Consider the following 12953-nt stretch of genomic DNA (forward strand, 5'->3'; position numbering starts at 1 on the left):
GCTTCCTGCGGGGCGGGGCGGGCGCGCCCCGGGGCGGTTGCGGTCGCTCCCCGCCCTCCTCCTTTGGTTGCCGGGTAACGCTCCATCCCCGCGGCCCGGCCTGGCCCGGCCCGGCGGCTCCGCCATGGCCGAGCCCAGCCCGGGCGTGCCCCGGCGCTTCGAGGAGCTCACCTTCTACCGCGGCTACGGGTGAGCGCCGGCCCGGAGCTCTCCTTCTACCCCGGCCACGGGCTCCGCTGCCCGCAGTAGCTGTGCTCTGTCCCTCAGGCAGCCGCCGGCCCGGGCGGGCCCCGCTGCCCGCAATAGCTGTGCTCTGTCCCCTCAGGCAGCCGCCGGCCCGGGCGGGCCCCGCTGCCCGCAATAGCTGTGCTCTGTCCCCTCAGGCAGCCGCCGGCCCGGGCGGGCCCCGCTGCCCGCAATAGCTGTGCTCTGTCCCCTCAGGCAGCCGCCGGATCGGGCGGGCCCCGCTGCCCGCAGTAGCTGTGCTCTGTCCCCTCAGGCAGCCGCCGGATCGGGCGGGCCCCGCTGCCCGCAATAGCTGTGCTCTGGCCCCGCAATATCTCTGCTCTCCCCCGCAGGCAGCCGCCGGCTCACCCCCGTTACCGGACCGCCAACCAGAGCTACGGCAGCAGGGCCCCCACGGTGCACGAGCTGCCGGTAGGAGCCCCCCGATGGATGCAGACACGGCCCAAAGCCGCGTCCAGCCCTGTACCCAGCCGGGCTTTGCAGGTGTTGTCCATGTTTAAACCATCCCCGTCACCCTTTGTCGCCCCCACAGAACTCCTTCCACACCCTCCCGCACACATTTTCGGAACACCTGGGCAGGTTTGGCATGTGCAGGAACGAGAGCCTGAACACGTCCCTGGAGAAGAGCCACTGCACCGGCCCCGACACCTTCATCACCGCCTACGAGCACTTGGACTTCCACCCCAGCTACAACCCCAACGGGCCCTCGCACTGCCGCGACCAGCCGCCGTAGGCAGCGTTTGGCGGCCTCAAAAACGCCCACGGCCGGCCTTGATCCTAAAGGGACCCACTAGAGTGCACAGGGAATGTTATTTATTAGCAGTATTTAGTGAAGGTTTAATGCGGTTAAGTGTCAGGTAGCTCATGTGAAGCATTTTACCTGATTTATCAGCAGCATATAAATACTAGGACAACATAAATTCTGGTTTTGTCCCCTTATCCCCTTCTCTGTCACTAGTGATCCTTTACACTCTTGCCTTATTTACTACATATCATTAAAAATTCAAGATCTAAACTGCTTCTCTAGTCTTTATTGAATAATCAATCTCTTAGTTTTCCAGAGTTATTAATGAACTCTGGATTTCTTCTAGAAAGTTTGTGTTTCTTCTCTCTCCAAAGTAAGAAGTTTTAAGAAATTATTCAAATAATGACAAGTAATCAAAAAGAAGATTTTTTTAAAAGTTTTATTGGAACAATTGTAGGTACAGGCAAAGAAACTGCATCAGTTGGACAGTGAGTGCACTGAAAGAGCACCTGAACATTTTTGGCTTAAAAATGAGTTTTTAAAAGAAACTACTCTGCCTGTTTATGGATGAAAACCAGTCCTACCTTACAGGTGTAACAAAACATTAAAAATGAGCATAATATTATTCAAACTGTTTGCTAAAAATATAAATAATGAGTGGAACATTATGTCCAAACTACTGCAATTGCTACTCTTCACATGTCAGAACCATTCCCTGTTTGTGACATGTGGTAAGAGCTGGGTAGATCCTCCAGCTGCAAACACACCAAAAATAATAAATTGGAACAGGTAAATAAACTGAGCAGAAATGGGCCTGAAAAGTTAACATTTCAACGATTTAACATCTGAAAATAAATAAGGAACCCTCTTCCATTTGCTGTGATCCTCGTCTCAGACTCTAGACAATACCTGGAGCTTCTTTAGAACTTCCCTTTCTTCTCCTGAAATGAGAAAATAACAAAGTGCTGCATCAACAGAAATCGTTGTGACAATGTTACATGTATTTTTATCCACAGATTTTTCTGCAGGTGGCATAATTTAGGGATAAGGCTGCCTCATAAAAATATTAACAGAGTGGATTCTGTCACATATTTTCCCACTCCATCTGAAAACACCCACCTCTTCCTTCTTGCATCAATTTTAATTTAATTTTATTCTTGAAACCAGTTCCTTTGAAGAGTTTGGCATGCAGTGTATCTGAATGTTCAGAGGTTAGACCAAATGCACTTTTAAAAAAAGAAATACCTGTACAAATTCAAAATATTCTCCTAAAAATGACTCATTTTACCACACAGGATCTACCTCAGACAATCTCTTTCTACTCTGTCTTTTGAAAGGAAGATTTTCACATTTGCAGATAAAATTAGTGAGGCTGAACTATCACCAACTGAAGGGATGAAAAATTGAAAAGCTACATTAATAAAAGAAATGGGGGCAGGGATGTTCCTGCCTTGCATAAAGTGTTCCTAAAACAGCAGCAAAGAACTGGGAATAAAAAAATGAAGGGAGTCCTTGCTGTCCCTTGAGGATCCTTGAAGATTGTTCCCAAAGCACCCAAAAGCAGTCACTGGGGTAAAAAAATGAAGCAATAAACCTCTTTTCAGATTTACCTGCCAGCTGTGGTACTGCAGCCAAGATCTGTAACTCACCAGAGCCATAATAAAAAACATCAAGTGGTATAATTAATATCTAAATATATAATTATATATAATATATATAATTTATAATCATATATAATATATATTATAATATATAATATAGATAATAGATATAATATATATAATATATTATATATAATATATATAATAGATATATATAATTTATCATATATAATATATATAATATATTATATATAATATATATAATATAATATAATAATATAATAATATAATAATAATTATATAATAATATTATAATAATATAATAATATAATATAATATATATATTATAATTATATAATATATAATGATATAATTAATATCTAAATTAACAAGTTTTGGGCTCTGACTGGAAAGAAAAATGAGCATTGTGGGTTTTTTAAAAATATGAACCAGCACTCATTAAAAAAAAAAAGGTAACTTAATAAGCTTTGGAAGAGCTGGGTTTAAGGCTCCCTGTATCTACTGCAGTAATTATAATTAATTGGTGTCTCAGGAGGGTGGGAGAAATGGGAAAAGGAGATTTCTGGACACTCCCCAGAGCTGGCACTGGAGTGACAGGGCTGTGCCCACTCTGTGCCCTCCCTGGGGCTCTCATGGGCACCGTGAGCAGGAAATCAAATCTGCTTTTGGAGCTGCTGGTATGAAAATTCAGCCTTGAGAGACTCGTGCTGCAACCTTGGTACCAGTGTGGGATTTATTGCCACTCAAGAGAATCTTTTTTATTGCTCAGCCTTTAGTGATGTGTAAGAGGGATTTCTTATTGCTGCAAACCACCAGACTTCTCTTTTCTGAACAAGTGATGAGATCTGGGCCAGGATGAGGACACTGCCACTGACACACACCAAATTAAACAAGCAAAGATTCCACTTCTTGATCAAACACCAGGAAAGAAATCTCTTGGGTTTCTGCTACCACAAGCACCATTCTCACCTCCCAAAAGCCAACCCTTTGTATTTTATAAATTCTCCTCCTTCAGTTTTGTTACAAAGAATTCATGACATCCTCAGTGAGGAGGGAAGAAGAGGGAACACAGAAATTATTACTCACTCAAGATGATGACACAAACCATAGGAACACTCCAGATGCACGGTCCACGGGCAGAACCCCATTTATTAAACATTAGAAACTCAGCAATGTACACCAGTTCCTATATACAAATCAAGTTCATCAATTAAAATTAAAAAGTGCTGTTTGAAATCAGGTTTTATTTAAAGCACAAGGTAACTGGAATTGCATTTTAACTGGGAGTGGATGGGGTCACGAGTGGTACTGAGGACACAGACACAGCAACAGGGGCACGAGACACCTTTGAAGTCTTAATGTGGATTTACTGAAAACTTTTGAGAAGAAACATTCAGCTTTTTATACAAACAGTACAGAGTGCTTCCAACATCTCTAGGAAAATTAAGTATACAGTTTAATCCTTTTAAAGCAAGGTACTTGGAAAACTTCTAGTTTAAAATACCAGCCTATTGACCTATTCCAAACAAAAGGCTCAAATCCTGCAACGGAATCAAGGCAGAGCAAAAGATAAACCTGTGAAGAGGGAGTGCAGGCACTGAGCTAAGGAAAAACCACTTTTCCAAGGTATCCTACCACAAAATGGAGATGAGTTAACACACTGAGCTTTGAACAACCTGGCCAACCAACCCCAGGGCTACAGAAAGGTGGCTGGACAGTCAGAAATGCCAAGTGAGCACTAGGAACATGTTTCAAACGCAGCTGCACGACAGCATGGACACACCAAGGATGTTTATTTCTCTACATGCCACAGTCACTACTCTATGCTACACCGTATTTTGCCCACATTCTGCATCACACCAGGGACACCACGGCACTCTGGATCCAGTCTTGGCTGCTTTTGCTCCGTTTTGCAAGTTTAAGGCCAGCCTGGAGGAAGACTCCTCAAGTGACTGAGAAACAAAGTGATGCTAAGTGGTGGTTTGGCTGAGAAGTTCTGCAGAAGAGCAGACAAAGAGAATATCAGATCAATTCACAGGGACAAGATGTGAGAACAAACTCCTCCAAGGACTTCACAACACAAAAATGAAAATGAAAAGAGCCAACAGCTCCAATTTACACCTTTAGAATTTGCAGCGAAACCAGTGTGGGGGCACTTTTTTGTGTGTGTGATGTGAATGTGCTACTTCAATCCCGTTGAAAGTCAGTACAAATAAAAAGATAGTAGTGAAAAATTGCTTTATTCTGGCTGCTGGAAACGGAGGCAGAGAAAGAGCCTGAAGAAAGAACAGTGCTGAAAATATCCGTGGCTGAAAAAATCCGTTTGTGTTGTGACTTCCTACAGCAAACCCAGCTTTGCTTTATTGCACCAAAATTGTCAGTGAAAAGTTCACAGAAATGTAACATTTTAAAAACCACTTCTGAAAAAGGAAAGTTAAGGGCACTCAGTTCCAGAAAGTTCATTCAGAAAACCAAAAGCCATCTCTGGGTAACTGCAGGGCATCAAAAGGAGAGAGTTGAGAATAACAGGAATTGTTTGAACCCTGCAGGCCCCAACAGTACAGAAATCCAGGGAAATCCAGGGAAATCATGTTGTCTGAACAGACACACTCCTTCACTTGCCTTGGACTGCAATTGTGCTTGGAATCATTGCTAGCAGGAGGTTCTGGGTGTGTAAAAGCACTCTGAGCAGCTGCTGAGATCTCTTTGCACAGGAGGTGCAGACAGAGCCATCCACTTGATTTACCTCAATTTGCATTTTTTATCTTCCAGGCTGGATCTCCACAGCCCCAGTTCTGCCCAGAGAGCTCATCCCTCAGTCCTCAGGGTGGGAAAACTGAGCTCCAGCAAATGCCACCCCACAGCATTGTCCAGAGGCAGCTGGGATGTGGCCACTGTCACATCTGCATTGCTCTCCAAGGCTGTGCTTCCCTAGGATCTCTGAACAGGCTCCCAAATAAATTCTGTGCGCAAACAGGTTTCCCTTTCAGAGGCAGAGGCCTCATAATTTAAAGTGTGATTAGCCAATATCTTATCTACAGTAACTACAGCATCCTGTAGGAATGCAAGCCCTAAAAATCATTATAAAAAATATTTCCTTAGAGCACTTTAAATAATTTACAAAATTCTACAAAAGCTACGAATGCCTATCCGTGATATCCCTGTTAAATAGAATTATTTTCACATTAGTGTGTGTATGATATACAGGTATCAGCATTTCCCACTGCCTCTCCTTTCCTCTCTCAAGCTTTATCAAGGTAATTACAATCACAGTTATTTTATAAAAAGACTGCTAGTGTAAAAAAAAAAAAAAAGTACTTACATATTTGAAACCTTTTTTCCCAAGAGGGAACCTGGGCAGTCCCCTGCAGGTAGGTCAGTAAATTTTGCACAGGTTTTGGTTAAAAATTCCTGCCCTTGGTGTACTTCACTAGCAGCTTCCCTGTTCTGCAGGACAGGTACTTTTCCTTCCATTTTGGAGCTGGATACCTGAATTTCTCCCTGCCTGTCAATTTTTTCTTCCTTAATGCACATCTGCACACTGTTATCTGCACGTGCTCCTCCACTATCATGCACTGCTGCTGCTGTCACATGGAATTCATGCCTTGGGCAAGCTAAACTTGCATCTGGCCTCTTGTCCAGCAGGTTATTCCCTCCCTTACTGTCCACCTGAGCACTGTGCTGAGCTGGCTCTCTGCTGGCTTTATCTGCTTTTCCCACCCTGCACTCAGGGCGTGGGGGATCTGCAGTGGGGTCAGCCCAGCTGCCTTGGTGGATATCTCCTTCCTTGATGCACATCGGGGTGTTCTCAGCTCTGGAGGTTCCTCTGCCAACCTTATCAGCTTTTCCTGCTGCCAAACTCCGTTCCTGTGAGGGAAGGCTGCACTGGGACTGATCCCCTGGAGCATCAGCCTTCCTGCAAGCCTCAGCTGCCTCCTGGAGACACCCAGCTCCTGCACAGCTTTCTGCTACATGGGGACTCACTCCTCCCACCATGAGTTTCTGAGAAGAACTGGGCTCTTTTATTGCTGGTGTAATTTCCCCTTTTGGCAAGGGGTTAAGTACATCAGTGTCCTGGGAAGCTGTCTCCATTCCCAAGGCACTGCTCTGGCTGAGCAAACACTCTGCTTTCTGCTTTTTGTTCAAAAGCATCGATTTCTTCCTGTCCCGGGCGTATTTCAGACCTGCAATAAATTTACTGGAGATTTTTAGTTGGAAGGTGTTCTTCCTCTTAGATCTGGGCTTGGCATTCATGACTTTTCTCACTTTACACCCTTCATTTCTGCTGGGTTTTGGGGGCTCTGTGTTATGGACATTCCTTTTACCTGTAGCACTCCCAGGTAACTCCTCAGCAGCACCACCTCTGACCCCCCCCAGTCCTTGCTTAGCTTTTGACTGACCAGTAGTAGGAACATTCTCTGCAGAGGAAGCACATTTTCCACTGCCAGCTAACATTGCACTTTTCCCTTCTGTTCTCTGAGAGTTCTTCACCTCCTCAGTTTGCTGAACTGCTTCAATCTTTTTGCTCTGACCCAGCATCAGGTCAATCTCATTTTCCACCGGCTGCTGCTTTGCTTTTCCTTTATTACCAGTTTGTTTGGTCGCTCTAAGTAGGTCCAGACTTGCATCACCTTTTTGCATCTCTGAATTGCTTGCAGAGTCTTTAGCCTTTTCTGCCAAAAACCTCCTGATTTCCTGCTCAATGCTGTCATCACTGTCCACTGAGCTGCTGTCACTGGCATCTGACACAGCTGGGAAAGCACATTTCCTATTTTTAGCCCCCCGCTGGTTTGAAACTGGTTTAGGTTTATTGCCTTTTTTAAGCTGTAAGTTAGATTCCAAGTTTTTCATGGTTTCTGGCTTGTCATTGGGAAGTTTGATGTTGTCTGGAGGGTTCCTGACTGCATTCTCCCTCACAGCTTTCCTAGGTTTTGAGAGGCAGCTTTTTAGCAGAGAGGGATTTTTACATTTCCACTCATTTTGTTGGAGACCACTGAACTCATCCAGCAGCTGAGTTTCTGTCTCACTGAATCTGACTTTCTTCTTGCACTGAGCTTTCTGGTCCTTGGATTTCTTCTTTAACTTCCTTTTAGACTGTAACAGGTCCTTGATGGCACTATCCAGGTCCTCATCACTGTCCAGAGAGCTGCTCTCATCACCCGACCCCTCTCTCTCTGGGGTTTGGATGGGGTTTTTTACAGGTTTTTTTGTGGTACTCTGAACCTGCAGGAAAGGGCTTACAGAGTCCAAGGGCACACATCTGCTGCCATCAGAGGCAGACAATTTGGGAGACATCAGCTGCTGCTGCCTCGGGTCTTTATTGCTCTGAGCATCCCTGAGTTCTGTGGGGTTGCTCAGGGCTGGCTCCTCCTGGAGCACTGGGAATTTGGAATGGTGACCTGGCTGGAAAAGTCCTGTCTCCAGCTGCTCAGGTACTTTTGACCCCCCTTGTTTTGCTGTTCTGCCTTCCCTTTTGAGTCTCCTTTTCCGACTCAGGGATAATTTGAGTGTTTTGGGCAGAGCAGGCTCAAGGGTCCCGTGAGGCTGTTTGGATCAGAAGGCAAAGGCATCTGCATGGAGCGTGACAGGCTGGGAGGTTTTGTTCCAAGGTTCTCTGACTGTGCTTTCAGAGCCAAAAAAGCCCTGATTTCTTGCTCTATGCTGTCATCACTGTCCACAAGGCTGCTGTCACTTTCACAACGGGAGGACGAGAGAAGCTGGGGAGAAAAGAAGGAGTCTGCAGTGAGGGATTTGTTGTCACTTCCCATTTGGGATGGCATGATTGTTTTGGAAATATCCAGGATAGCTTCTGCACACATGAGCTCTGCAGATGTGTCTGCTCTGCAAGAGGCCTGCAAAGTGAGCTCGCAAGCAGTAATCTTGTTTTCTGGAAGTGCAAAATGTCTGGCTTTTTTCAGTGGTTTAAACAGCTTATTAAAGTCATTGCTGGTGCTTTCTAATCCTGTTGACTTGGAATTAACTTCTTTTCTCTTGTTGCTTATGGGGTTTTTATGGATTTCTGGTGAGGCACTTTTTGTGGAGCTAATTGTCAGGCTGGCAGAAATGTCTGCCATACCCTTTGGATCAAATGGTTCCCTCTGCAAAGGGACACAGTTTGCTGCATGACCTGCCTCCTTCCTGATTTTCTCCAGCTGGTAAAGCTGGATGGCTTCTTCAATGCCATCATCGCTGCTCGAGTCAGATGTGTGCATGCTCTCCTTGATGAGTGCTTCCCTTGGCTCCCAGTAATGAGCTCCACTTCCCTCATCCTCCTCCACGAGCCAGGGCTGGCTGGCAGTGCCCATTTCTAGATAAGCCTGGTTCACCTGGCTGAAATCACCGGGCTCTGCTTGGATTTTGGACTGCAAACACTTGGACTGGGCGTTGGATTTCTGCAGCTTGGGATGGTGTCTCAGGAGCAGTGCATTACAACCTTGCTTTACAGCACCACAGTTTGTTCTGTTTGTTGCTTCTTTGTTGCATTTCAGGACAGATCTCACACGGGAATCTTTTTTATCCTCCTCGGTAACGCATTTACTAATTTCTTGTTGTTTCTTCTCATTCAAGAACTGCACAATTTCAGCTTGTATGCTCTGTTCAAAGGAGTCATCGCTGCTGATGCTCTGAGGGGAAGCAGGCTGGATTCTTTTCCCAATTCCCAGGTGGTCAGACAGGTACTCTTCAGAGAGCATCTCAGCATTAAATTTCACAGGGAGGAGGTCACTAGCCACTTTGTTCTGGGAGAACTCCCTCTTAAACCTTTTGTCTCTGCCCACATTCCCAGAACGCTCTGCATTCCTTGGCAACGACTGGGCACTTTTGCTTTTTGTTTTCAAGTACTCCTGGATGGCTTCCTCTATACCTCGGTCCACAGAATCGTCGCTGTCAGAATCCAGCAGCAGAGTCTCAAACTCTACATTCCCCTCCACTTCGCTGCCATCAGAATCCTCGGGGCACCCACACTGGGTGTACTGAGGATGCTTCTGCAGCAGCGAGGTGGTGCTGGGTGTGACTCTGGCACTGGAGCCTTTTTCTCCCTTCTGTTTCTTCTGCACAACACAGCCACACTCATTGTTCATACCCAGGGCAGGCTCTTGGCTTTGCAGGTTGTTTATGATCATCTGAACTTTGGCGCTCACGGAGGTTCTGGTGACGTTGCTGTCGGACTCAGGGAAGCACACGGGGTATCTACAATTCCTTGCTGGCCCGAAGGACTCCCATTTTGTCTGAAGAGCTACCAGAGGAGGAGCATCCATAAGGAACATTCTAGCAGACCACAGCAAAGTCCACCATGGAACAGATTTTCAGACCGGTCTCTCCTCCATCCTAAAACAAATTAAAAAAGGAAATTATTTATTAAGCGTGTGCCTTCCAGAAATTCCATGTAATAATCCTGGTAACATGAACTGTAAATTATTAACACTTAGAACTACTGTGCCAGATAATCACAGGAATTACTCCTCAACATCACTTGAACAGGTAAATCAGTCACTACTCTCACTGAGGATAAGGCAGTTTGAGGTTTGAAGTATTTTCTGGCAAAATCATAACCAAATTCAGGTAATTCACTTCTGAAACTCTTCCCGTGCTTTCCAAATAATGTGCTCCCAAATAATGGTACACTACCCAGACCCATGGTGATGGTATTCAGTGCAATCCCCTTTGCACTGAATACTTTTGCAGAAAACTTTGTGGCAGGAGAGGAAAACCAATTTTGAGGAATTCTTTCATAGCGGGAGTGGAGAACTCAGCAAAATACTCTGCTCGTTGTTTCCTTTGGCATAAGTGCCCTTTTTCAGGATCATGCAGCTCAGCTTTCCAATTTTCATACAAAAGCAGCACTGGCTGTGTCCACATGGTGCAGGATGGGTGGATGTGGAGAAACCTGGACCATCATCCAGGATGGTGGGACACAAACCAACTCCTCCTCAGAGAGCAGAGGATCACACAATATTCCAAAACAGCTTTTACTGGATCTGACTTGGCATTAAACACAAACAGCTTAGGGACTTGGGGCAGCTGAGAGAGAAGGAAAGGGAACTTATTTCTTCCTGAAACACACTCTACAGCAATAACCCTGAGACATCAGTCATCCGGCCTCACTGCAGGATAAAAGCTCTTGGCAAACACAGATCTTGGGGAGTGCACAAAAGCAGGATGAAGATTAGGAGCTATTCTTTGTGTTCCAGTCGAAACTGCAGACAGAACGAAGCTTCAGTTTGTGGAAGAATGGAAAAAGCCACCCACAAAACTCCAGTTAACACCCCAAAGAGTTCACCACCTCCACATGGTCCCATGAGGGTTGAAGGCTTCACCTGCAGCATCATTTGGTGATGACAATAATTCCCAAAAACTACTGCAGTTGGGTGGCTCCACACAAACACAGTGAGTCCGAACTGCAGTGGCACTGGACTCTGCCAACCTACAGAGACACAATTTTCCCTCTGAAACCTCCCTGACCTTGCACTTGTCAATTATTCTCTAGTTCTGGTTTCAAATTAATCAGCGGTATTAAATATTTTAAAGGATTAATGACTCTAAAGTCTTTAAAACTTGTATTTATTTACTGAGAGTAAGGTAACAGACAACCAGGGAAGACAATTCTTCATCTTTGCTTGGGCAAATATAAATTAAAAACATTTTTCCTTGTAATAAGCAGCTAAGGATCAAAAAGACAGAAATTAGGATACCTCATTACCTTGAAGCAACATAATTAACACACTTTAGCTCCCAGCTTCATTAAAAAATAAAACCCCAACGTTTTTCCTATTAACCTATTTCCACAGTTTTCAGGGAAGGGGCAGGTACCTTCACTATCCCACACCTGGACTGGGGGTCCTGCATGAATTAGACGGGATTGGGGTGAAATTTTGTGTCCCAGCACCCACCCAGAGCACCCACGGAGACCGTGAGGGGACACCTGGGTGCTGCCGGAGGGGGGACACACACTGAGGGTGTGAGGGGACATGAGGGGACACACACTGAGGGTGTGAGGGGAAATGAGGGGACACACACCCAGACAAAATCTGAGGGGACATGAGGAGACACACAACCTGATGGAGAGGGGTACCCTGTGTAACTCCGTGAGGAGAAAAATGAGGGGACACCCACAGGGGCTGCATGAGGGGACATGAGGGGACACTAACTCAAGGGGTACCTACAGCGGATTTTTGAGGGGACAGCACCCCTGTGTGCACCCACAGAGGCTCCGTGAGGGGACATGAAGCGATATTAACCCGGGGGGCACCCATAGTGGCTCCGTGAGGGGACATGAAGCGACATCAGCCCGGGGGGCACCCACAGTGCCTCCACGAGAGGACGTGAAGCGACATTAACCCAGGGGGGCACCCATAGTGGCTCCATGAGGGGACATGAAGCGACACCAACCCGGGGGGCACCCACAGAGGCTCCATGAAGGGACACGGGGGTGCCCCCAGCTCGGGGGGCACCCCGGACGGGCTGTGACGGGCCCCCCACCCTCGGGGGCCGCTCGCAGCCGCTGCCCGCGGGACCCCCGCGGGGCGCCGCGCCCACTGCCCGCGGCCGGCCGGGCCCTGCCCGCGCCGCCATGGCTCCCCCTTCCCGCCTTCCGCCGCCCCGGACCCGGGCCCGGGCCTCCCTCGGCCGCCGGCGCGGCGGGGCCCGGCCGCGCCCCCCGCCCGCCGCTCACCTGCCGAGAGGAGGCCGACAGGGGCGACGGGGGTCGGCGGCGGCCGGGCCGGGCTGTCGGCTCCGCCGGGCTCCGCTCCGCCGCTGCCCGCCGCGCTGGTGCAGGGGCGGGCGGCGCTTCCTTCCCTGCCCCCGGGGAGCGGGAGGCATGCGCCGCAGGGCTCCGGCGGGGAGGCGGGGAGGGACCGCACCGGGCCGGGGCACAAAGGCAGCGGCGGCCGCTGGCCCCGAGAGCCGGCGCGGAGCGGAGGGAGGGAGGCAGGGCGAAGGGAGCCCGGTAACGATCGTAACGGAAGGGCCGCCGGGGGAAGGGGCACCGCGGCTTCCTGCAGCAGCCCCGCGGCCAGGGCCGGGCTCCAAACCGCGGTCCCGGCGCGGACCGGCAAAACAGCAGCGGAAAGAACGAGATTGTGCTCGGGTCTTGTCTCAGAGCTATGCGCAGAGCGGGGGATGATCCATCCGCTCCCTTCGGCGTGCCAGGCTGGGGAAAACTCAAAATATGGGCAGGATGCAACACTTGGCTGTCCCAGGTGCAAAGTTTGGGGTGCAGAATGAGAAGTGAGGTGCAGAGAGCCAAGGCCTCTGAAGCGGTCAGTGCTGTGGCTCCTGGAGCTGTTGGGATGTTGGAGGTTTCACACAGCGAAACAGCAAAGTTTTAGTGCTCTAATTCA

At 47.9% G+C, this 12953-nt stretch overlaps 2 protein-coding genes across 2 annotated transcripts; one reads left to right on the top strand and one right to left on the bottom strand.

Moving 5' to 3' along the window:
• The first annotated feature begins 20 nt into the window (after positions 1-20).
• Positions 21-1261, top strand: PIERCE1 (piercer of microtubule wall 1). The gene is made up of 3 exons (XM_064727996.1): positions 21-189; positions 579-657; positions 779-1261. Exons 1-3 carry the CDS (start codon positions 125-127, stop codon positions 977-979), a joined length of 345 nt encoding a protein of 114 aa, XP_064584066.1. The 5' UTR covers positions 21-124; the 3' UTR covers positions 980-1261.
• A 6710-nt stretch (positions 1262-7971) lies between these two features.
• PPP1R26 (protein phosphatase 1 regulatory subunit 26) lies at positions 7972-12407 on the bottom strand. The gene is made up of 2 exons (XM_064727737.1): positions 12284-12407; positions 7972-9939 (listed from the first exon to the last, which is right to left on the bottom strand). Exon 2 carries the CDS (start codon positions 9876-9878, stop codon positions 8106-8108), a length of 1773 nt encoding a protein of 590 aa, XP_064583807.1. The 5' UTR covers positions 9879-9939; positions 12284-12407; the 3' UTR covers positions 7972-8105.
• Between the last annotated feature and the right edge of the window lie 546 nt (positions 12408-12953).

This window comes from Zonotrichia leucophrys, chromosome 17 (assembly GCF_028769735.1).
Source record: "Zonotrichia leucophrys gambelii isolate GWCS_2022_RI chromosome 17, RI_Zleu_2.0, whole genome shotgun sequence".
In the NCBI taxonomy this organism is placed as follows: domain Eukaryota; kingdom Metazoa; phylum Chordata; class Aves; order Passeriformes; family Passerellidae; genus Zonotrichia; species Zonotrichia leucophrys.

Coding starts and splice junctions, on each gene's coding strand:
- PPP1R26 (XM_064727737.1), bottom strand. CDS start 9,878: ATGTTCCTTATGGATGCTCCTCCTCTGGTAGCTCTTCAGACAAAATGG.
- PIERCE1 (XM_064727996.1), top strand. CDS start 125: ATGGCCGAGCCCAGCCCGGGCGTGCCCCGGCGCTTCGAGGAGCTCACC. Junction 190..578: donor ACCTTCTACCGCGGCTACGG/GTGAGCGCCGGC, acceptor TCTCCCCCGCAG/GCAGCCGCCGGCTCACCCCC. Junction 658..778: donor CCACGGTGCACGAGCTGCCG/GTAGGAGCCCCC, acceptor TCGCCCCCACAG/AACTCCTTCCACACCCTCCC.